This window comes from Cibotium barometz, chromosome 17 (assembly GCF_041138505.1).
Source record: "Cibotium barometz isolate CiBa-2024 chromosome 17, ASM4113850v1, whole genome shotgun sequence".
Lineage (NCBI taxonomy): Eukaryota > Viridiplantae > Streptophyta > Polypodiopsida > Cyatheales > Cibotiaceae > Cibotium > Cibotium barometz.
Window position 1 is genome coordinate 18,581,250 of NC_141062.1, and position 26,270 is coordinate 18,607,519.

At 40.0% G+C, this 26,270-nt stretch overlaps 1 protein-coding gene across 1 annotated transcript; it reads left to right on the forward strand.

Moving 5' to 3' along the window:
- Positions 1–1,529: 1,529 nt before the first annotated feature.
- LOC147629735 (membrane protein PM19L-like) lies at positions 1,530–3,852 on the forward strand. Its single transcript, XM_086811953.1, has 4 exons — positions 1,530–1,818; positions 2,459–2,639; positions 3,073–3,121; positions 3,237–3,852. The coding sequence occupies exons 1-4, from the start codon at positions 1,689–1,691 to the stop codon at positions 3,312–3,314; spliced, it is 438 nt and encodes a 145-aa protein (XP_086668079.1). The 5' UTR covers positions 1,530–1,688; the 3' UTR covers positions 3,315–3,852.
- Positions 3,853–26,270: the final 22,418 nt, after the last annotated feature.

Here is a 26,270-nt window from a genome sequence, read left to right on the forward strand (position 1 = left end):
GCTTTTCATGGCTTGCAAGAGAACCAGACAAAGGCGGCAAGATAGGAACGCTGAAAAGCTTGGTCAAGGCACAAGGAGTAGATTGCAGGACGAGGAAAGAAATGACACGGACGAGGAAACAAGCTCAAGGTGGTAACGCAAGACACTTTTGCAACGTATGCAGAGGGAGAAACAATGAGAAGGCATTTCTATAGAAGTCCTTTAGAAAGAGAGCGAGGAAATGAGAGAGAGAGAGAGAGAGAGAGAGAGAGAGAGAGAGAGAGAGAGAGAGATGAGTCCTCTGTGCCTACACACAGAGAGAAGCAGCCAGTCAGCCGTTGTTCCGACCGATCGTCAGCTCATCCGGCACCACCAAAAATGTTAGCCCACTGTCGGATCCTTCGCCATCTTCGTTAATATCATCCTTTAGGCTCCCTATTGTCCTTTTCCCGCTATCGACTACTACCACCCGCCCAACAAAATTGCTTCTTTTTGTAAAGGTCCTTTAGTAGAAAGAGCGAGGAAATGAGAACACAGAGAGAGACCTATGCAGTCCTTTGTGCCTATGCACTTAGAGATAAACAGAGAGGAGAGAGCTCCATTTCTGTGCCACGAGAGAAAGAGAGAGTAGTAACATTGCTTAGAAGAGAGAGGGGATGATTCAAACGTCTAGTTGGGTCTCTCATTAAGGAAAGTGTTTCAACGTCTCTCTCTCCAATGCTTGTATTTTAAAATATAATAACGTTTGTTGAATTCCTCTCACTAGTGAGAGCCGCCATGTCTTTCAATGCTATAGCCGTTTGAGAAGGGCAATTTGAAAAAAGGAAAGGGTCCTCAAGTATTTTATTAATAACGAATTGGGCTCTGGCCCTCACAGAGGGACGACTCTGGCCTGCAGAAGAATTAAAACACCATTCAAATTTCAAACACTTGGAGAGTGAAGCCTAGGGCACATCTAAAAATCATGCCATTTGGCAAAAAGAAAAGTCCAACTTTCTTCATGCTTTATATTATAAATAGATGAGAGAGAGAAAGAGAGAGATACGTACATGTTGAAGTTTTCATCATGAAAAGCTCATCTTTTTAGGAAGGTCCCTATTTTTCTCTTAAGAAAATCATTGGGTAAGAAGGGCTAGTTGTCCTTTCAGAAATTGAAATGATATTAGATGAGAAAATTCAAATTTAAGAAAAGAGCAAGAAATTGAAATGATATTAGATGAGAAAATTCAAATTTAAGAAAAGAGCAACGTGAATATGTGCTCTTTCTCTTGGTAGGGGAGAAACTTGAGCTAAATAGAATAGATAGATATCGGTTCTAGTTGACTAGCATTTTGGTTGTATTTTGTGGTTACCGAGAAGAAAATTTGTCTTTATTGGGCTTGTTTTTTTTTAAAAGGCCAACTGGAAGTACCTCGGTATTGATGCCTTAGGCCGCCGGCCGTGAGCACAACGTTGTGTAGCAGGCTCCAAACACAAGAGCCTGCTGGCCTTTTCGTGGTGTGAAGTATTATTATTCACAGCGTCCGTCCTTCTCCGCGTTTACAAAGCGCCTTGTGTGACGAGGAAAAAAAAAAGCATCGTTTTTGTCAGCTGGACCCCTTCTCTGCCTTGCTTTTAGCTCTCTCTTCTTCTTTAGAGCAGCTGAGCAGCAGCAGTTCGTATCCACAATTTTATAGCTCGCTAATCAGCCATCGCTTAAACTCATTTCAATGGCTGCTAGGAGATCCGGGAGGAGTCATGCGCATCTGGCCGGCGCCCTTCTCTTTCTCAACTGCGCGCTTTACTTGGTGGTGCTGGGCCTTTCTTCGTGGGCTATTAATGGCTTGATCGATGGAACCTGTGAGTCTTCTTATTTTACAACACTTTGAGTGGCTATTTATAATCGATTATGCAAAAGCAGAACACGTGTGTGTGGGGGGGGGGGGGGGGGGGGGGGCGGGGGGGTTGTGTGTGTGTGTGTGTGAGAGAGCGAGAGAGAGAGAAGAGCAGCAGCGGGGGATCGGCCACCTTCAACTAGGTAAGGGCGGTTTCACATTAAGAGAAATTCAAACCCAAACCTTTATAGCTGTCTAATAGAGAGTGTACCACACTGTGTGTCACTACCTAGGGGTTATTTATTCAATGCCCGATCTTGACCCCCCCAAAAAATGCCTCTCATGGTTCGTGTGTGTGTGTGTGTGTTTTTTTTTTTGAAAATTTTGTGCTTTTTGTCTCTTGCTTAAATCACTAGCAAAAGTTACTATGGTCTCTTATTTAAGTGACAATTGTGCATTATGATATGAGCTAGAGAGCAGGCAACTTAATATGACCCATTCAAGCCATGATTCTACTTCAAAATAAAAAAGAGAAATTAAAGAAACAAAGCAGCTTGATGGGCACTACCTTGTATATCATTTAATCATGTACCGACTTAGAGAACGAGACTCTTCAATTGGTTGAAATGGAGGGTAGCTCAATATCCACCTCCTTTTTTTTGCAGATGATGTGGAAGGAAATGCGGCCACATTTGTGCTTATACCTTTTGCACTCATAGCTGGAGTGGTGGGTGTTGCTTCAGTACTAGCTGGAATCCTTCTTTTGAGACAATGGGGCCCAAAAACTGTGGCAGCAGCAGCCGCCGTTGGTTTTGTGGCCTTGCTACTCTCCTTCTTGGCCCTTGGGTAATTAGAAACTCTATTGATCCTCCATGTATATCTATATGTATGTATGCATGCATGTTTATATGTGAGTGTACCTGCATATATTTATACATATGTATGCATGTATGTATTCATACATACATGCATATATGTATGCATGTATGTATTCATGCATGTTTATATGTGGCTGTACTTGTATGCAAGAATGAAATATATATGCTTTATTGATGCTACAAAAGTCAAATTGAAAGTTGGGTTTTTTTGGTCAACCACCATAAGCTATATTAGCCTTAAAAAGTTAATCAACTTATATAGCTCATTTCCAAACCAAAATAAAGAGAGTGAAGTAGAATGTGCTCTAAACATGCTTTAGATTATGGTCACTCCATGTACAGTATGTTCAAGCATGAACAAACTCCTTGGTTATAAGCAAGCTTGTTTGATTTCATTATAGGTTTGCATCCAAGGACATCAAGCTACAAGGCTCAAAAAGTATTGAATTGGTATGTGGGTCTAGATCTCTACTCTTTTATATGGTTGCATTTTGTCAAAATCACATGTCTACCTCATCAATAACCATTTAATTCTCTTTTATTATGCAATACTATTTGCTTGCAGAAAATTTTGGATGGCTTTGTAATTGCAGTGTCCGCCACTCAACTGATTTATGTGGGATTCTTGACCTCACATATTTAGATACCATTGATGGTTGTTGACCAATTATTCCATCACGCTAATTTAATTCATTGCATTTATCACTCTAATTTAATTTATATCATTTGCATTGAAATAATTGAACCTTATAATAAAACAAAATCTAGTATTACACAAATATGACTAGCCATTTTATCCCCCTACCATAGCAAGTTTGATATCTTTATTTGGAAGAAGAAGTCAATAAAAACTTATATATAGTTTTAAAATATTTTTATCGTGATTATTTGTTGGGTCAGTAGTCATAGCACCAAGAAAAGTGCCCTAAAGATTAAAAAACATGTGAGACATGACACGTTTTACATTGAGTGTATGTGACCATCATGTGACCTCCAATCCATCAACCATAAGTGCCAATGCATCCCATACATGGTGGAAACAAGATAATCTAAACTTAAGATCCTGCTTGTTGGAGTGTCTTAATATGTATAAGATTATGAATTCAATTTGCCCCTTTTTGGCCCATTTAATTCTCTTGTTGGAATGGCTTAATATGTATAAGATCATGAATTCAATTTGTCCCTTTTTGGCCCATTTAATGTTCTTATTTTAAATTTTAATATTATCATTCATTCACTAACACATTCTGTTATTTAAGTTTTGTGTATGAAATTATAAAGTCTAATTAGTAATACGATTTTCCTTTTCTAATCAAGTTAATACTTCTTTAATTAATTCCCTCTTAGGTCTACCATTAGATTTGGAGGACCACCACACATTGTGGACTTGTCAAATTGTTAACGAGGAAGGAAGGTGCACACATAGTTGAATGTGCAAGGCCACACACTATTAATATATACATATTTTACTTACATATTATGTTATGTAAGTTTTCTATATTGAAATTATTAATACAATTTGCCATTTCTAATCAAGTTAAAACTTATTTAATTAATTCCATGTTAGTTCCACCATTAGATTTGGAGGACCTCACATGCACTTCTCAAATAGTTTATGAGGAAGGTACACACATGCGCACACATAGTTGCATGTGTGAGGCCATGTGCACTTGTCAAATTGTTGATGATGTGATGAGGAAGGTACACACATGTGAACACATAGTTGCATGTGCAAGGCAACTCATCACTGTTAATATACTTTTTTTTAACTTATAACTAACACAATTAATAACTTTGTGCCTTCAAAAATGCTAGTCTTAAGTGGGAAAGGTGATAAGGAGCTATAAGGTCCCCTTCAGAATGGGTGAGTCTCCCATAGGTAACATGAGGAGAAGGGCATTTCCTTGCAAAATATGCCCATAAATTGTTATACTTTCAAGCCTTCAACCTTATAATATATAAGTTTACTTAATTTTGAAATTGCATCTTTAATAACATTTTACATGGGTATGGACTATTATTTAAACTTCTCGTACGAAGTTGGTATGAATTATTGTTTAGAATTTTCATACAATACAAATTTGGAATTATTGTTTAGACATTTCATACAAAGTTGGAATTTTTATCATATAATACTAAGTATAAATTATTGCTTAGAATTTTCATACAAAACAAAGTTAGAATTATTGTTTAAGCCTTTCATACAAAGTTTGAAGTTTTATCATACAATATGAAGTACAAATTTTTGCTTAGACTTTTCATACAATACAAAGTTGGAATTATTTTTTAAACCTTTCATACTAAACCTTTCATACAAAGTTGGAAGTTTCATCATGATATATAGTAACAGTTTCACTTATATAGTTTAAATTTCCAAAAATTCTAATGTAGTTTCTTTGTTAATCATCCTTAATATACTACTCCTTAAGATGCCATTCTGAGTGATTTTACGAGGTCTTAAGATGCCATTTTACCAAGTCTTAAGATGCCATTTTACCAAGTCTTAAGATGCAATTGTGAGTGATTTTATTAGGTCTTAAGATGCTATTGTTAGTGATTTTACAAGGTCTTAAGATGCCATTATGAGTGAGCGATTACGTGTGATTTTACAAGATCTTAAGGTACCATTGTAAATATGATAAAGTGATTCTACCAAGTCTTAAGATACCATTGTAAATAGGAAAGATAAACTCTTTTCTTGTAAACCTATATTATCCACTCACTTTTCATGGTGCACAAATCTTGTGACATGCTTTGAGATTTTGATAAAGTTGACTATATAAAATATCATACCCTTACATAAAGGGAGTTGGGAGTGTCTAATGGGAGTGTGCAATTGCAAAGTCAAGTAGAAATGTCAAGTCTTAATTATTCAAAAAAGATAATGATTGGGTTCACTAGCCAAAGAGAATTATTGTTGTTATCTACAACCAAGAATATATATATATATATATAGATGTGCTAAACTAATGTATAGATGGAATCATAGTCTTCAAGGCCATAAAGTAGTGGAAACCGATAAAGGGATCCTATGTAAAGAATCTATCTTTGAAGTAAGTCATTGTGGCTAAAGTTAAGACAAGTATTACGAAGGAGATTCAACATAGTGAGAATAGGGCTAAAAAGCATAAAATTTTCTAGCATGGCTTAGCAACACTCCCAACATGCATTATGTATGTCTCTAGCAAATATTTATCTATTTGGTGGCAAAATTTTACTTAGTGACACTATGGGAATTTCAAAAAGCATCCATATCTAACACATTTGAGACTTAGTGTTATGCACACACGTGTGAGTGTGAATACATACATACATACATACATACATACATACATACATACATACATACATATATATATATATATATATATATATATATATATATATATATATATATATATATATATATATATATATATAGAGAGAGAGAGAGAGAGAGAGAGAGAGAGAGAGAGAGAGAGAGAGAGAGAGAGAGACCAGGATAATGTTTTAGCTATTAACGTTGTCAAAAGGGACACTTTGGCCTCTTTAAGAAAATGGAAAAGTGGGCATGGACCAATGAGAGACAAGCCACCATTACAATCACATTAGAGAATAGAGAGAGAGAGAGAGAGAGAGAGAGAGAGAGAGAGAGAGAGAGAGAGAGAGAGAGAGAGAGAGAGAGAGAGACCACGATAATGTTTTGGCTATTACGTTCTCAAAAGGGGCACTTCAACCTCTTGAAGAAAATGGAAAAGTGGGCATGGACCAATGACAGACAAGCCACCATTACAAACACATTATCAAAACTTAAATTGAAATTTGGAGGGAAAATGATATCTTTCTCACGTTACATGCACATTTTTTGTCTATTTGGTAGAAAGTGTTGTTTTTTAGTGGCACTTTGGGAATTTCAAAAACATCCATATCTGACACATTTGGGACATGCACACATGTGTGTTTATGCTTGTGCATGTGCATGAGAGAGAGAGAGAGAGAGAGAGAGAGAGAGAGAGAGAGAGAGAGAGAGAGAGAGAGAGAGAGAGAGAGAGAGTTTACCTTAACGCTTTAGCTAGGTCAAAATTAGGGAAAGTGATATCTTTCTTCTCTTACATCAAAACCCCCTCATGTGGGTTATCACTAGACTAGCTTTGATAAATTTGAAGTTATTATGCTCAAGGTATATATAGCCAACTATTTTTTAAAGTGAAGATGATATCACATTTCTTAGAAAGCCTTTTTGAGACCTCTTGAATCCTCTAATGGGGCTTAGAGGACAAGACTATCTAGTTAATGGGGGTAGGCACTTGAGATGACACAATAGAAAGGTTAAAGATAGTGATTCAAGGTGAACTAGGAGTCTTGTTAGGCACTTCCTAGGCTAGCATGGTTTCACCTACTAATTAGAACTAATAACATGATTTCACCACAGTTCAATTAACACACCTATTTGAAGCCATCTAGCAAGACCGATTCACCAAAGAGAAACACATTGAACCCTTTGATGTAAGCTCCTTCTAGACTAATTATTGGAAACCCACCCAACCTTTGGTCCTAGCAAATGACCTGCACCACCACTTATTGACAGAGTGGTTCCCGGTTAAAAAGGTAAGACTTTTTCATAGGATCTACCTCAAGTAAGGATATTTGAGTCAAAATGAGCCAATTAAACATAGATGTGAGCAAAGGAACAGTGGAACCCCTAACATGGGAGCCACCACGGTCTTGTAAACCCGAGACTCAATGAAAGGGCTATAAATTTTGTGAAAAGGGCATTAAACCACCCTATCTTTGGACAAAGCTCCAAGGAAGGAGTGCAAGGACTAATAACCTCAAGACCGTCAAGGTACCATCGGGCAATCCATAAACCCATTAAGTAAGCATGCATCATAGTGCAAGTAGGAGTCCCACCTTCTTAAGAAGCACATTATGGAAGCTTCTTCACCATCATGATGGAACCAAGTTCCAATCCCTCTCCATTTGGACAAGGCTCTGAATTTGGAAAAACATAGCTAATCCACATCTCAAGGATGATGACCACCTAGAAAAGTTTCATCAGGTTTGTGATGCTATAAAAGAAAGATTGACAATCCCACTGAGGCTTTCTCATTGGAATTTTCCTTGAAGCCAAAGCTAGAGAGTGGTTTTAGAACACTAAATCCCACTGAGGCTTTCTCATTGGAATTTTCCTTGAAGCCAAAGCCAGATAGTGGTTTTAGAACACTAAATCCACTTGGAAGGGCCACTTTTGAGGTCTTGAGACACACTTTCATTGTGAGATTCTCACTGTAATGAAGTAGATTTGGTTGTACATGCACATGGGGGATGGGCCCTAGGCACTTGGACTTAGGGTCATTTACATGTGTACTTTTGGGAGCCTTGGGCTACATTAGACACAGAGCTCATGGGCATTATACCTTTTTGATCATATTCACTCTATAGACATCTGTCTTCTTGGTGAGCACTTATGCCCAAGATTTCATTGGTGAGATTCTCCCATATGAGATCTAGGATGGTGACCTACACCCTTGTTGTCTACTCCATGTGATGAGTGGGCCTCTTTCATTGCAGTGGTATCAGAGCTCTTGTTTTGATCCATTTTTCTTGAATTTTTTGTATTTTTCTTTTGAATTTTATGCATGTTCATGATTTTTTTGATCAAGAATATGGACATGGTGGGGCCATGGGTTGGTGAGGACCAAATTTTGAGTGAGCTACTCCTAAATTCAAATCATAGGATGAAATTTGGGGGAAGAAAGTTATTAATTTTACTAATCATGATTACTTTTACTAGTCCAAAATGTTTTTGCTCTTTCCCTCTTCTTGTTTGATCTTTGTCCAAGTACATTTAGGCTTCAATATTTGCCTACAACCTTGCCATACTTTAGGGCTTTGATTTGTTAGGGAATAAGCTCCAGAAGGAGCTATCCAATGATGATTTCCATGGTGATTTTCATGGAGTGTTTCTATCCATGAGGCTGCATTTTCCTACGCCTATTTTCCTTCATTTGGTGGAGTTTGAGGCTCACATTGGAGCTTGCTTAATCTTTGGAATGGCTTAAGCAAGCATAAGGCCCTTAATCAGCTTTGTAATAAGAGGATTTTTGCATGATTTTTGCTTTGAGGCCCACAGTGCGCTATGCGCATCTGCACTCTTGTAGGAGAGCTATAAGCCATGATTAATGCTTGTCAAAGCATCTAATCAATGGAAACCAAACTCTTAAGAAAAACTTAACAAGCTGTGATGGCGATCGGTTACATGGTTGTGAGAACCCGTGGACTACACACGTTTTTTTTGGAAGAAATTGATTTCAATATCACATGCTTGGCTACCATTTCTTCACCAATTGCATATCCACGAGTTTCATCTCATGAGAAAATGGTGATGAAGATGATCAAAATATGCTTCTTCAACTTTGAAAAGTGCTTAGCAATCATGTAAGCAACCTTTTACACTTTTCTTTGCTTGATTTCATCATCAATTTTGGTGTTAGGGTTTCAATCAAGAAACTAGAGATAAGGCAAAAATTGGGAGCTCCATGAACCATTGCATAGCCTACTTGCTCCATAAGTGCTTGTGTGCTTATCATTGAGAAATAAAGGGCATTGCTTTGTGCTAAAAAGAGGATTTCCATTACATTGGAGATTTCTTGATGCATATGAGCATGAATTAAACCCTAATCAGGCTTTCCATAGCTATAAGAGAGGGAAATACATGGCTGTGTTGCTATTTGTGACCATTGGAATCATTTTGATTCTTCTTTAATCATTGGTGTGATATTCAAGCCATGTATATGCTTGGGAATGTCAAGATACATGCCAATCCACATACTACTTGCTTCACCTTGATTGTTGTAATTGGTGTCAATATTGTTTGGATGATAGAGCTTTGCAAGGGCAAGTATAGCATGAGTACATGCTAATGAAATGATGGATTATGCATGAGCTCGTGTAAAGCATTGTAAGCGATCCTACCTACATCTTTGAAGTTCAAGTCACATCTATCACATCACTTTGTACCCCACATTCCATCCAATTGAATCTAAATGTGTGAGGGTATCTCGGCATATGGTGGAGAGGTCGGGGTGAGAATGTCATGAATCTGGTGTGGCATGATTGCCTCGAGAAAGTAGTACATTGGAGGATTAGGTATTGGCGGTGAAGACTTGGCCCCAACCCTTGGCTTGAGAATACTCGGTAAGGGGGTGGGAAGGCTGGGCTAGAAGATTAGCAAGCAAAGCTCTCCATCAACACTCAAGCTTCATCGGCACAAAGATTACATTGCTTCATCGGCACAAAGGTTACATTGGTCAATGTATGATGCAATATACCATTGGTCGATGTATGATGCAATGAGGTTACATATTCCGTTTTTGTTTGATCATTGATAAGTAATGATACACTTGTTGCTGTTCTCTCACGTTTGATGATGTATTGGATGATGTTGAGTTCATTAAAATTATTTGATATTCCGTTTTTGTTTGAACATTGATAAGTAATGATACACTTGTTGCTGTTTTCTCACGTTTGCTTGATGTTGATTTCAGTAATGTTTGATATTCTGTTTTTTTGTGTTTAGTGATATTTGCTAGATTTACGAAGACGACCAACATGCTTTCCCCTGAAGAGCGTAAAATCGTTCTACGAGCAATTCGCATTGAAGCAGTCATCACAGTGTCACAATGTGCTGATGACGTTGTCAAAAAGATCAATGAGTCTGAGATACTCATGCGAGATCTAATAGACCAGATATGGGAAAATGCACAGCGTCGGCTTCGAAGCGGAGGCAACGCTGAGTTGCTTGATAGACAGAAGATAGCAGATTTCAACCATCAACATATAACACGAACCATTTTGGGGAGCATGCGTGTAGCATGTAATGATCTTAGAGATGCTGCCCCGCCTGAAGCTAATATGCAACGTCTACAGTTATGGGACGTTGTATGGAGCGAGCAAAGAGCCAAGAGCAAGCGCATGAAGGCGCTGGATGCAGAGTCCCTCCCCAAAAGAGTGCGCATTGCCTAGGACGTCGCTGCAACGTCCAGCCAGGCAGATGCGAGTGGGACAGGTGTCATTAATCGTACCATCTACAATTCTATGTGCACACACCTCATTGGCATCCCGCACGAGGCTCTGTTCGAAAGGGCGAACAATAGGCTCTGGCGTTTTTGGCACAGTAAAAGAGTATACAGTTAAAGGTATATCATTTTTGCCGGAGCACATTACTTTTTGCGGAAAGCACTACAAAGGAGAAGGCAGCGCCAAGTTCGAGAGCTTCCAGGCAGAGCAGGGCATGCAAGTTCTACACCCATCAATTGTCAGGTGTATTGCCTTCACAAAAGAATCTCCTTGGATCACTATTTTCCCATACTATAATGGCGGCTCGCTTGGTGATATTCTTCTGAAGGTCCCCTTCAGATTCAGTGAGTTCACCAGAGCAATTTTCCGTTTGGATCGAGGATGGAGACAACCCCTGCCCGATAATATTCCTTTAAGTCATCTAGAACTTTCTAAAATAAAACAAATAGTAATAACCATGCCACATATTATGCATGCCCTGGTGGAAGGCCTAGCGGCAGCACATCTGGAAGGAATTGTACATACCGACCTACATCCATTCAATGTAGTGTTGGATTTTACAAAAGAGTTGAAGCCACGCGTAGGTATTATCGATTGGGGGTTACTGCTGAGAGCGCCCAAAAAACGGGTGTCTCTCAATTTTGTATTTGAAGCAGACAAGAACCCTGAGAAGGTGGCACAGGCGGTCTCCTACGCAGACAGAGAGCGAAATAAATGGCCGTGGATAGCCCCGGAGCTTTATGATCTGTTTTTGGCAGATGCATACACTCCTGCATCTGATGTTTTTGCCTTGGGATATTTATTACAAACTTTATATAACTTTTGGCAGAAAGTACAAGAGTTGTGGAGGATGGACAATAGTTCCTATGACAAAGTTACCATGGATACTATTATTTATAGAGTCAAAAATTGGATGTGCCTGCCTAATCGCGATGAGCGAAAATCAATTTTGCAAGTAGTAGAATTTTTTAGATCACTAAATACTGACCCAACAAGGGCACAACGTCCTCTTGTAGAGCTATCGGTGTCATTCACCCCAATTTTGTAATGATACAGTATCAGGAGATTAAGTTTCAGGAATGGCACTTTGTTTCTCTCTTCAAAATTTGATGTGTCCATTGTTTGAAATATTATCTCATTGAGCCTTTGCAATATCTCTCTCCTCTTGTGGTGTTTAAGTTTATGTTTTCTCTTCAAAATTTGATGTGCGCGCATTATTTGAAGTATTTTTGGAGTCAAGTGGATATTTCTCATTGAGTCTTTGCAATACATATCTCCTCTTGTGGTGTTAAACTTTAAGTTTTTGAGGGTAATGGTCAATTTATCTTACGTTGATCTTTACAGTTCATTAAAATCCTAAAGTCATTTACGTTCATGTAGATATGGCAGAGGCGCAAGCAAACGAGCATCAAGAGTTAGCCAAGAAGGCATATGAGCGAATGAAGGCCCTTGCACATGGCTTGATAGCCCGCGAAGCTACAAGAACAGCATGCAGGCTGTCGAAATGGACAAATCCTACTTATGCCCAATGGAAAGACATAAACAAACGTGTAACCACAGAGATGATAAAGGAAATATGGCCATGTCCAGATGGCGAGATTAAGAAGGGAAGATGGAAGATTTCACGTTGCACTCACAATGATATCAAAACTAATGCCGAGCGCATTTTCTTGGAGGTGTACGGTCGTCCTCTCCATAACACCGACGCTCCACTCTATTTTGCTAAGATGCTATATGCACAATTTATCCTAGAAACTCTAGTGGACTTCGCCTCCAGAGAGGCCACTGTCAACACCCATGACATACGTGAAGAGACAGTGACATTCACAAGGGAGGAACTTGCTCTCATGGTGGACGGCGCTGGATTGGAGTTAAACAAGGTCAAAGAAAGCTTAGGGGCACAGCTAGCAGAGAAGGAGAAAGAAGCTGAGCGATTATCTCAAGCGTCAACTCCTCCCCCGGCCAATAGAGGGATTCAAGAGCAACTCACAAAGATCAGCCAAGATGTACAGAGCATCTCTTCACGTATTGCTCCTGTGCGCCAAGGAAACCACATCTCTCATTTTTTGATACATCCTAATCTTGTGGGAGTTTCTGCTGAGGCTACTAGTTCCTCCACCCCCCAATGTCCTGTATGTTACAAAGTATTCGATGGGTGGAGCGGCCAGTATATACTACCCTGTGGACACTATTACCACTTAATATGTTTAGTGAGGCAAATGCAAAATACTTCCACATGTGCATTGTGCAATGTCCCAATAAATCAAGGTATTTATACAGTGTTCGGCATAGCTAGCGAATATAAACCACCAGGACCTTTAGATGCAACTCCTAGTGCAATTCGCAATTTATTTCAAGATGAAAGCTAAGAAAGATATAAATCCTACTTTTGTATTGATAATTTCTCCAAATACGATCATTTGTACAAGTACTTTTTATGAAATTAATGAAATGACTTCTTCCTCTATGTCAGTATCTTGCTCCAAAATTCTTTCACCGTTTACTCTCTCGTCTGCTAAATTAAGCTCATCTAAGTCAATGTCTAAATTGTCTTCTATCTCAAGGGTGGTGCACGACGTGCGTCCAACATCAAAGTTCTCGTCTACTACATCATCACAATTGTACATCCATCTGGGCATATCTTCTTCATACTCTTCGCTTTCAATGTCTCGCAAGATCTTTTCATTGCAATACATGTAAACAAGTTTATCTGCTCGATCTGCAAGAAGTCGATTACGAATAGTACTGTGAATATATTTGTACATGCTCCAGTTTCTTTTTGAGCCTGAGTTTGAAGAGCACTGACTTAGAACCTTCATCGCAAGGTTGCGCAATAAAGCATAATGCTCACCACCATTCATCATCCACCACTTCCATGCAGGTTGCTCTTTAGCCATTTGTTGAACAAGGGAGTTGGAAAATAAACCCTCTTTCAATCGAAATGAGGTCATCTCCTTTATGCACTTTACACGATCATCAACATTATTATAGAAAGTGTTTACCACTTTATAAAAATCTTGCACCACCTCAACATTAGACATCAAATCCATATTCCAATATTCAGGATCTAGCATGTAAGCAGCACTGTGTAGTGGTTGAATGTGCTCCAATCCATCTAGCATGAAAGTACTTCAATAGGACTTTTCTTTGTCTACTGGAGAATGGTACACGCCATTGCTTTTCCAACACTGAATGCTCTAATTTCTCAGGACACTCCAAACTCCGCTATTGAAGCAATGAGAGGATTGGTGTAAACAAAAAAAGAGTAAGAGTTTGAGGAGGGGCCCGAGGAGTTACTCTGGTAATAATTAACCTATCTCCGAGGCTCGCTCAAGGAGTAGGCACATTTCATCTGTAGGTTCTTGTCTCTGACTTTGGTCTTATATGGCCAGTTGACGCTCCAATTCTTGGATACGAAAGTCTTGGCGCAATGAGGAGGTTTGATATAGCAGTTTCTCTGACCACCCTGGCAACGTCCAGCTCCTCGAAGTGCCTTGTTGCTTCTTCTTGCACACGTATGGTGGTAGCCTCCCTTCCTTGAGCTTGAGTGATTCTTTGAAGTCTTTTGACAGCCAATCTTTGACTGTCTTGTAACTGTTGGGTGACTTGCGCCATTACTTCTTGGTGTGCTATCATCATCCCTTGCATCTCAGCTTGATTGGCGCTAATGGTATCATTAAGCGCTCTAACCTTCTCCGCATTTGCCTTGTTGTTTTTTTATCTTTCTTGTTGAAAGTGGGTCACTTTGCTTTCTGCATCCTTCAGACTTAAGGATATTGTTTGGATCTAGTCGTGTGTTAGTCTTCTTCTTTGGCTAGGGAAGTGTGCTAGAGGTCTTATACCTGCTGGGCATGGTTTGCTGCTAGCTCTTGGTTATGGATAACTTCCTTCTGAAGTTGCTCTTTAGCGTGCTCTAACTGCACTTTCAGATCCGTATTCTCTTTAATTATTTGCACAATAGTTTGGCTGAGAACCAAATTATTGTTTTCCAACGCTTGGTACCTAGCCTCTTTCTCATCGATTGCCTTTAAACTCTTCATGATCACATCTCTGTGTGGCCTCCGCTGCTATTAGGTGTTCTTGCAAGGTCTGTACTTGGTTGTTGGACTCTTGAACTTGCTTCCAGAGTGTTGCATTACGATCATGAAGCTATGTGTTGTGAGGAGATGGCACCGCCATACACCATACTCATTGCTCTTGCTCCCACAGTGAAGCACTTGTGGCCGCCCACTGCTCCTTCCAGTCTTACATGCAGCAGATTTAGTAGCTCATCCAATCCCTCCACCATTTCATGAAAGAATTTTTCATAGTCTAGATTATGTAGGAATGACGGCTCTGGTATCACCTCTTTGTCCTCCAGACGTCTCCTTTTGCTTGGACTGGGTGTATCAGCCCTTGGTCTTTTACCTGTGTCCAATGGCACTATTGTGACTTGCACTGGGAGAGATGTTGCTTCTTCAAGCTTTGGGGTTCTTTCACTAGCACTGTTTCTGCTTCAGTATTTGATTGCATCCCCGTAGGTGTCAGACATCCCAATAGGTGTGTCTGACATAGTAGAATTCTTTAGTGGAGATAGGTTTTTGAAGATTAGCTGAGCTAGGCTTTGAGGAGGTGTCATTTGCTATGCTTCTTGTTGTGTGGCTTCACTTCTGACAGTGACTTCTTGGTACATTTCGTGAGACGGATTTCCATGAGATGGATTTCCATGAGATGGAAATCCGTGAGAGTTAGTTTCGTGAGACAGATTTCCATGAGACTTTGTTTCATGAGAGTTATTTTCGTGAGATGGATTTCCGTGAGACTTTGTTTCGTGAGAGTTATTTTCGTGGGACAGATTTCCGTGAGACTTTGTTTCGTGAGAGTTATTTTTGTGAGACGAATTTTCGTGAGACGGGTTTCCATGAGACGGATTTTCGTGAGGTTGCAGGTTTGGCCATAGCTGTGAGACTGTAGGTTTTTGGCTGTAGCCGTGAGACTGAAGGTTTTTGGTCGTAGCCGTGAGACTAAAGGTTTTTGGTCGTAGCCGTGAGACTACAGGTTTTGGCTGTGAAGTATTTATGTTTTGATTAATGCATTATCGGATCAGACCACATAACAGAGTTTTGTGGAAGGATGATCGATCACAAGGCAAATAATGATGATGACTTTGATTGACAATCTAAGACCTTTGTTCAAAATGCAAGAACTTGGTTCAACATGCAAAGACATCGTTTGTCCCAAGCATTTAATTGATTATGATTAATGTTGGTAAATATGAAAGAAAAGAAAAGAAAAAACAAAGAAAGGCCCAAGCTCCCACCTCAATACGTAGGTGTCAATTAAACTCGAAGAAGCGAAGAGGGAGGCGATGCAAGGAAGGCGCGATTACATTTGTGCACACGATGACAGGCGATTGCAAAATGACGAAAAAAGGAAAGAATTTTGAATTTATGGTGCAATCGTCGAACTGGGCAGTTGCCTTAATGAAGAATGCCACGTGTCATCCTACGATTGGTCAAAAAAAGTAACCATTTCATGGCATGAAGCACTTTGGACCAGTTCACAGTGTGAGCTGTTTTGCACCAGTTTACGGTGTGAACTGTTTTGGATCAGTTCATGGCATGAACCTTTTAAGATCGATTCATAGCGTGAACCTTTTTGTACCAGTTCACGACGTGAAATTTTTTGGATCATGTGTGTGCAAGATTAATACCCTATATTTCTTTTCATGCTCAGACATTCAAACATGCATTTAAAGGAGTGAATGATACCCAATTTTACCTGTGAATGGATACCTTCATCTTTTTATTGCCATGGGAACCAAGGTGCCACTTTGGCACTTCTCGGTAGGTGTTGTTGCAGGCATTTTAACTCCATGTGGGAGTGCTTGAGTCCACCCAATTGAATAGTTTTTCTATTGAGTCCTATGGATTGGGGCTTGTATCAGTGTCCATTTGTTGAACCTTCTTTTTTCTCCTTTCAAGGTCCTTGTGTCTAGCTCCTTGATCGAGGTGATTACAGGTATTGGTTTGGCTATATTTAACCCACCTTGTTCGGTTGGCTTCTTCCTCCACACCAGTGTTTGTGCACTTTTGGCATTGATTTTAGTTGGGAGTTGGTTCTGAATGCCTTTTGCCCTTTCCTTTGTATTCGGAGGTGTTTGCAAAACGGTGGCCTCTGGGTGGGATTTGGGCACCCATACTATCATATTGCCTGGGTAGTAACCTTGTGCCATTAGAGCAAGTCCTTTCGGACCCATTGCTTACAAATGCTTTACGGAGTGTTGTTTTGTTTGGAGTACCGCCAACTTACCTGTGAAGACGATTTATGTCCCTTGTCTCCCTTTTGAACCCTTCTTGTTGATTCCTTATTGACCTCCTTCTCCTCCTTCTAGAGCTGGTTTCCAAGTTGACCCTTAGGCACCCAATGTTGTGTACCCTATGACTTGGGATGCTTTTTGCATAGGGATTGCGGAACTGCTACCTTTTTTGCTTCATGAGTTGATGTCACCATGCTTGGTGTTTCTATCTCCTCAATCATGGCCTACTTCTCTGTGTTTATCAGGCTCCATGAGGGTACGGATATGACATTGTTGCCTTCATTCAGTAGTGATGTCCTCTTCTCCCATTGGATATTATAGCTGTTGGAGCAAATCCAGGATCATCCTAGGATCATTTCCTCTTCCATGGAACCTGTAGGCATGACAAACACCTTCCCAACCAAGGAATTATTTTTGATGGAAATATTAACACTTAAAAATCCCTCAGTTTTTGTAGTTGTCAAGTGCACACTATGTATTTGTGCATTGGTGGTTTCAAGGTGCGGTTTATCTAAGGCTACCCATGTCTCATATGAGATCAGGTTATGACTTGATCCCATATCTATCATGCTTGTTGCATGACATTTAGCCATGAAGAGTCCCACCCTGAGTCGTGCTGGCTCAATATTTAGTTCCTCTTCATCTAGGAGAGTTAGGGAAGCCATGTTCACGTGCAACATTCTCTTCTGGAGTATTTGTTTTCCTTTGGCCTCCCTTGTCCTAACCTCTTCTTGACCTTGCTAGATTTTTTCTTTTACGAGCTACTTTTGTTGTTTTAAGAGATGTTCTTACAAGAGCATCTCTTGGGTCAATGGTCTAAAATATTTTTTAAGTTTGCACCTATTGACATAACCCTCCATCTGTGTGCCCTCAATTGTCTCAAATCTAATCGACCCGTGAGGTGTGATCTCAGTCACTTGGAAGGGTCCTAGGCCTCTATACTTGAGTTTCTTTTTTCTTGTGCTCCCTACACCATACATGAGGACAAGGTCCCCCATTTCCAGTTCTTTTTGTTTTAAGTTTTTGTCGAACCAATGTTTCCTTCGTAGTTTTTCAACCATGAGTCCATGCGATGCAAGTCTAATCTCATCAAGCTTCTCTAAATTGATTAGCCTTTCAGCTAATGCATTCTCCATCAAACGTTCTTGCACTACAATCCTTAAGCTCGGAACTAGGTATTCCATAGGCATTATTGCCTCAACACCATAAGCTAGATGGAAGGAAGTCTATCCAATTGCTACCTTATTGCCTCAACACCATAAGCTAGATGGAAGGAAGTGTATCCAATTGCTACCTTATATGATGTTTGGTATGCCCATAAGACTAATGTTAGCTTATGCTCCCAGTCCGTTCAACTTGCTTCCAATGTTCTCGTCAAGATAGTACACAAAATCTTGTTTGTACTCCATTAGCCTGTGGATAATAAGGTGATAACTTCAGGTGGACTACTAAGAATCCAGCAAGTAAATGATCAATCACCTCATTAATGAAATGTGAACCGATCACTAACTAATTCTAATAGGCAGCCAAATCTCGAGATAATTTGCTCATATAAGAATTTTGTTGTTGTTCGTGCATCAGCTCACTTAGAGGCTTTGGCCTTTGCCCATTTTGTGAAATAGTCCATGGCCACGATTACATATCGGTGTGATGATGGATGCACTGTTGGACTAATAGGTCCAACAAATCAGCTCATTCCCAGCTCAATCAGGCATAATTGACCAAACAAATCACATAGCCCTCTTCTCCAAAGTGTAAAGCATCCAATTGCTAAAGAAATTGTGGAAGATATCAAACACCCAATGAGAAATTGATCTCCTCGTAGGCAAAAAACCAGAAAACTGCTCTGTTTCCTCTGTTTGAGCTGCGCCGCCTGCAAATGAGGGGTTTGGGAGTTGTTGTGATGCTAATTGATGATGACTATAGGTTCCCAACACACCTAGGCATGTGTGTGACCCAACAATGCTTTGATTTTTACCAAAATCACACTCCATTTCTCGAAAGGTTGTCTTACAATAACAGGGGTAAGCCGTATCCTGTCCCTTTGTTGTGGGATAGCAAATTACTGACATTCCTCGCACCTTTTGACAAACTCTATGGCATCCCTAAACAATGTAGGTCACCATAGTCCTACTTGAAGTACCTTGTGAGCCGTAATCTCTCCAGCAAAATGTCCTCCGGCTATCCCTGAATAAGCTTCATCCAATATCGTGTGACGAGCTCATCTTCTTAGGACATTTTCCTTACCTAGCTTATATAATTCTCCCACAATTAATTGATAAGGTGCAGGAAGCTTGATAAGATGTCACATTTTATCCTTGTTCAAGGATGTTTCTTGTGGAAGCCATAAGCTAGATAATCAAATATCTCCTCACTCCATTCGGGCACCATGTCCAGTTTGAACAAACAAGCATCAGGGAGGTCATCATCAACACCAGTTTGCTGGTCATGTACATTCATGAATTTGATCATGGTACCTTTTGACCAAAAGAAGAAAGAAGAATAAAGGCATAAAGAATTATGATAAGGAAATCTCATGCTTTGATATGAATAGGCGTCCAAAAGAGGAGTAGATCTTGTATTACTATCATTGCATATCACATTTGGAGACATGATATAGATACATCTTTTGAAAAAGTTCCAAGGATAGAACTTACATTAGCTAGGGGAAATGTTAACCCTATTTTGGGATTAACATAAGCACTTCTCTACTACACATGAGAGATTAGTAATAAGTGTGAGATTAGTAATAAGTGCCATGAAAAGGTATTATGAAATTGGTAAAGATTATGAGAAAATTATCCAATGACCAAGCTTATTAGAGTTAGGTTTTAAGTTTTGGGCACCCAAATGTGAATAAGAGCCAGTTGTATATAAGACACTTTCTCATAATAAAATGACACCCCCCCTTGTGATGATAATCTCCTTACTCTTTCTCTTGTGTATGTGTATGCGAGAGAAAGAGAGTGTTGAAAGGATATGCATGAAGTTAGCAACAACCACACTAGTTGAGCTTGGAGAAGGTCATGTAAATCCTAGTCTGGGAAGTAAGATAAAAATCTAAAGATAGTTGTTATATGTTTCAATAACTGCATGAATGAGATAGAGTTATTAAAAGGGTAGAAATGGGTCATAATAGTAGGCAAAAATATGGAAATAGAAATCATGGACAACAAGACTAAGAACAATAACAAGATTTAAATTTAGAAATAGATGGAAGAGGTTGCTCTAGAGGTAGGGGGAGCTAGAGAGGTTGAGGTGGATGGCAAAGAAATCAAAGTGGAAATAGTGTAGAGTGCTATTTCTGTGGAAACAAGGGTATTTAGCAAAGGACTACTATAAAAAGAATAACTCCATAAAAAGTGAAAAGTTATAGTAATGTATCATCGAGTAAGCATGCTAAAGATAGAAGTGAAACTTTTTGTGATGTAACATGATTAATTCCCACATGTACTAAATTCATGAGATGTATGGTATGATGATTTGGGTGCCTCTAGTCACATGACCAACTATGGTGAGTGGTTTAAAGAATTTAGGGACTTGGAAAAACCAAGTTACTAGAGAAATATATGATGATACATCACACTCTATTGAGCATGTTGGTAGAGTCCCTTTATCTAGGTAGGATGGCAAAATGAAGTATCTTCTTGATGTGCTTCATGTGTTGAACATAACAAAGAACCTCACTTTTATTAGGTAATAAATGATTAAGTAGGGTTTGTATGTGAGGCTTAACCCCCACTTCGAGATGTCATCTAGAAGATTTTAATAATGCATGCTACTTAGCGGCACAAAGGGAAACACAGTTGGTAGAACATTTATATTGGATGTAAGCAAACTAAAGTCAAGTTTGCAATGTTTGATCATGGTACATATGTGATTATAGATGTTGATATTTGTCATGAACCTAGTGTATCATATGAGGATAAATCACATTGAGGTGCATTATCATTTTATGAGGGAGAAGGTTTGATGTAAATTTGGTTTATGTCAGCACATATGATTAGCATGTGGCTGCGATCTACACAAAGGCATTAGGTGTACAGAGAAGCTTCATAGGTTTAGAATCTTACTTGAAATGTAGGGTGTGGAGTTAATCTTGAGGGGGAATGTTGACATATCGAGATTAACTAGATATGGAAGCATGCCAAGATTTGACACCATCACACTTATGCCATTGGCATGGTTGGTGAGATTCTGGTTGATTTGCCACTAGTGGTTTAGAGGTATAAAATCCACTTGGTTACTACATGGCATAGTTATAGCACCAGCGCATATAGTCAAGTTCATACTGTGGACCTTATATGTTTTAGTAGTAGAGTACTTTCTCTTATAGTATATACTCTTATCCAAATATGTTATGGACCTTGTGTGTTTTAGTAGTAGAGTATTTTCTCTTATAGTATGTACTCTTATCTTTATGTTATGGACCTTATATGTTTTAGTAGTAGAGTACTTTCTCTTATAGTATGTACTCTTATGTTTTAGCAATAGAGTACTTCCTCGTATAGTATATACTCTTATGTTTATGTTATGGTTGTAGAGAAGCGAAGAAGAAAGAATAAAAATTAGCCAACCATCCCTCTCTTATATGCTTGTCTACTCATGTGTGTGTGTATGTGTCTGTGAAGAAGAAATTCCCCACATTCTTCTCACATGGTCTCTGCTTCCTCTTGCTCGAGGTTGTAGATTTATGTGATGGGTCTCCATCTGGCTCCACTGGGTGAGTGTAATGAAGTAGATTTGGTTGCACATGCACATGGGGGATGGGGCCTAGGCACTTGGGCTTAGGGTCATTTACATGTGTACTTTTGGGGGCCTTGGGCTATATTAGACATAGGGCTTATGGGCATTGTACCTTTTTTATCATATTCACTCTATAGACATCTATGTATTTTTGGTTACTATGCCCAAGCTTTCATGGTGAGCTTCTCCCATATGAGATCTAGGGTGGTGACCTGTATACACCCTTGTTGTCTAGTCCACGTGATAAGTGGGCCTCTTTCATTGTAGTGGTATCAGCGCTCTTTCATTGCAATGAAAGAGGCCCACTCATCACATGGAGTAGACAACAAGGGTGTAGGTCACTATCCTACATCTTATATGGGAGAAGCTCACCCCCCATGAAAGCTTGGGCATAACCACTAAGAAGACATAGATGTCTATAGAGTGAATATGATCAAAAAGGTACAATGCCTATGAGCCCTATGTCTACTAATATAGCCCAAAGTCCCGAAAAGTACACATGCAAATGACCCTAATTCCAAGTGCCTAGGCCCCATCCCCTGTGTGCATGTACAACCAAATCTACTTCATTATAGAACATCCCCTCCTATAATAATTTCTTCCTCGAAATCGAAGGGTGGTCGTGCGCACAAAACATATAAAAGAGGCTATATACAAAAGCCAAAAATGTACTCATGGCTTAGATGTATCTGCAATAAAAAACATGTCCACGATGCCTGCCCGGATCGAATGGAAAGGATAGGAGGGCGTCATCGGTGAGGCTAATGATAATGATGCCTAGATCGAATGAAAATCCAAGACATGCGTGACCCATGACCGTATCGATCTTGCCTCCTCTTGGATCAAATGGATGGTGTAATGCACCACACATCCATCGATGAGATGCATCCCCTGGGTCAAAAGGATAATGCACCCATGCATAGGACCCTGTGTGTACATGATAGTCTCTATAGAACCACCCACTTGGATCATACATGAATACATCATGATGGAGTATCAATACCACATACACAATGCTCCCCAAATGATACACATCATGTCCACATCATGTCCAAAAGTGAATGCCTGATAGACTATGTTTGTGTCAATGCATAGGTATCCATGAGCATCAAAGGAGAATGCCTTATACTCCATAGCATGCTTCATCAAATGTGAATCCATGTCCTCACTGCATCCATCACCGTGCATAGGCATGATCCACATCACAAGTGACTACCAGAGCATGATCCATATGTACCAAGGCATAATCCTCATCATTGTCTGCATGACCCTTGTAGAGCTCACAATCATAGACTCTCCACTCATCTCTCAAGAAAGGGTCATAGACTGGGTTACCATAGATCCTCCATGAGGTACCCAATAGCTGCTCACCTGCTAATACATGAGTAGCCTCATCATCAATGTCATCCATAGCATCAATGTCATCCACATTGATGATGTCATCCACATGCTTGCTATCATCATAGAACTCATCCTCATCATATGTGGCATGTGTATGCCCACTACCATCACCCACATCAACATAGATGCTCTCCTCATCACTTGGAATGATGGTAGATGACACTTGCATGAGCATCATCATGAAGATGCCTAATGTCACCATGACCAACAAGGCACGTGTCTCCACCATGTGTGTAATCCTCATCCTCATGTACAAGGCCTATGTCAAATGCATCCTCATAGGCATGTACATCATCACATGAGTTTGCATAGGTATGACTTAAGCTGTATGGATCCAAAGGGACATAATCATCATGAGCAGGGATTTCATTAACGTCTTCACAATTTCGTGATCACGTTAACAAAACCTACTGTTAACATATTAAAACTTGTGATCACATTGTATATTCACATGACCTGAGCAATGACCCGCCAGAACCCACTAGTCCCGTAACACCTCCGGGCTTTTGGTTTTCCCGGCGGGCCCGACGGGATAACTGCTTACCCCGGCGGGCCCACCGGGAAAAGCAAAGAACACCAGCGGGGTTCTATTCTGTTTATAAACACTGCCCGACACCCATCGTGGAACTTTTGGGGAGATAGTCCTTGTTTTGGGGGCGTGATATCTCTCCTCAAAGTACTTGTAGAGCTCTCGAGTTGCTAGAAGTGTCCTCTTGGGAAGAACGTCCTTATCTTAGGGGCTGTCGTCTTTCCTTGTAGGCACTCCTAAGGCTATTGAGCCACTCGTCCTTAGTTCTTTGAATTGGGGGCAGGGTGTGGTTCGTAGCTAATACTTGCGGAGATTTAGGGACAAATTTGGAGTCATTCAGCTTTGCATTTGAGCTACGTAGGTAATCTACCTCATTCTGCTTTATGAATGGTTGGATGGAGCCAAGAGTCCTGCTTAGGGGCTTGTATTGGTTCTTGATACTTGATATAGTTTAGAGTACACAAGGGTCTATTGTCCTATACTAGAGTATTGGACAAGCATAGATCTTTGATTTTCTTTGTGAATGTTAGAGAAGGTCTATTGTCCTATACTAGAGTATTGGGCAAGCATAGATCTTTGATTGTGTAAAGTATCCTTAATTGGGTACAAAAGGCATCCTTCATTGGGGGTGCAATGTGCATGATAGTTTCGAAGTAGTTTTGTAGTAAGACCTTGCAAGATAGTTTCGAAGTAGTTTTGTGTTATGTGATGATCTTTTGTATTTGTCAAGATAGTTTCGAAGTACTTTGTCTGCTAATGTATGTTTTGTAATACGTGAGTGACTTTGTTGTTTTTTCATTTGTGTATTCATTGTTATATGCTTGGTTGAATAGGTTATTTGTTGAGATGGAGGACAATGTTGGATCCAGTGATACCTCCAATAGAGTCCAAATTTCAAATAGTAGGAAAAAAAAGGTACCTGGGATAGAGTGGCAATATGCAATTAACATTGGTGATCGATTCATAGATTGGGAGTGTAAGCTATGCCATGCAGTAAAATCAGGTGGGGTGCCTCGACTAAGAGAACACTTTTTAGGCGGACCGAAGAAAAAGTCATGTACCCACCCCTCTGCACCTGTAGCAAACGCATAAGAGAAGAAATTCAAAAGAAAGATTCAAGAAAACATGACACTCTTACTGTTAATGTATCAAGGTAGCAAGAACACTATTGTTCTAATCATCAAACTCCCGCTACATCGCCTGCTTGTACCCCGAATGGCAATGTGCAACCAGAAAGTAATCTACCCAGTGCATCTTCCTGTAAGCGAAACTTTGACGTAGGAAATATACCCATGCGTCAAACTTCATTGCAAGAAAGCCTACGTCAAGGTCGACTCGATGATGCACAACTCGCCCTTGCTGAAGCGATTTACTTTTCTGGGAGTGCTATGATGATGGTGGACAGTGAGCATTGGAAGAGAGCATGGAAGAAGAACACACAAGGTGAGAGGCTGAAAATCTTCTTCTTCTTCACTCCACACTCAACACACCATATACAAAGATAAGAGTACACACCATATGAAAGGTACTCAACCAAATACATACTAGGGTTCTCTATAGTGTGAACCCAACTAAAATGAGCTGGCGCTATAACTATGCCAGTCTCTAGAATGGCTGTCACATAGCCTGTCATCCCACTAGCCGCATATCACCCATGATCTCACCAACCATGCCAGTGGTGTAAGTGTGGGGCCTATGCCCCAGGCAGGTCATCGGTGTCCACCGCCTCACTAGATGAGCTTTATATCTCAACACTCTCCCTCGAGCTCAACTCCATCTCATGTACACCAAGCGAAGCCCTGAATCTGCAGAGCTTCTCTGTACCCAATGCTTTGGTGAAGATGTCAGCTACCTGATCTTGTGTGCTGACATAAACAAGGTCAACATCTCCTGCCAAGACCTTCTCTCTGACAAAATGGTAGTGGATCTCTATATGCTTCGTGCGAGCATGAAAAACTGGGTTCCTGGCCAACTGTATACTGCTAATGTTGTCACAGAAAATGACAACTTGTCTATCCATTGATAGACCCAAATCTGCAAGTAGCTTTCTCAACTAAGCTACCTCACATGCTGCCATAGCAGCACCTCTATACTCGGCCTCTGTATTGGATAGAGCAACCGTAAGCTGCTTCTTGCTGCTCCAAGTCACAGCAGCACTCCCCAAAGAAAACATGAAGCCACTAGTAGATCTTCTATTTGAGATACTACCAACCCAATCAGCATCTGTGTATCCATGTACACATATCTCTGTCCCAGTTTCATAAGATAGTCCACAATGCAAAGTAGAACTCACATAAGATAGTCCATAATGCAAAGTAGAACTCACATACCTCAGTATGTGTCTCAATGCATCCAAATGCGACTTCCGAGGAACCTGCATAAACTGACTCACCAACCCAATAGCATAGCTCAAATTTGGCCTGGTGATCATGTAGATCAAGCTTCCTACTATGCGCCTATACATAGTAGGATCCTCCAAAATCTCTCCTGAATCTTTACTCAACTTGCCATTCTGATCCAATGGCACTGAGATAGGCTTACAGCCTGTCATACCATACTTGGACAAC

Excerpts from the sequence above, each read along its gene's own strand:
- LOC147629735 (XM_086811953.1), top strand. The coding sequence starts at position 1,689 with ATGGCTGCTAGGAGATCCGGGAGGAGTCATGCGCATCTGGCCGGCGCC. Across the intron at positions 2,640-3,072 it reads CTCTCCTTCTTGGCCCTTGG|GTTTGCATCCAAGGACATCA; the intron begins GTAATTAGAAAC and ends ATTTCATTATAG. Across the intron at positions 3,122-3,236 it reads GCTCAAAAAGTATTGAATTG|AAAATTTTGGATGGCTTTGT; the intron begins GTATGTGGGTCT and ends ATTTGCTTGCAG.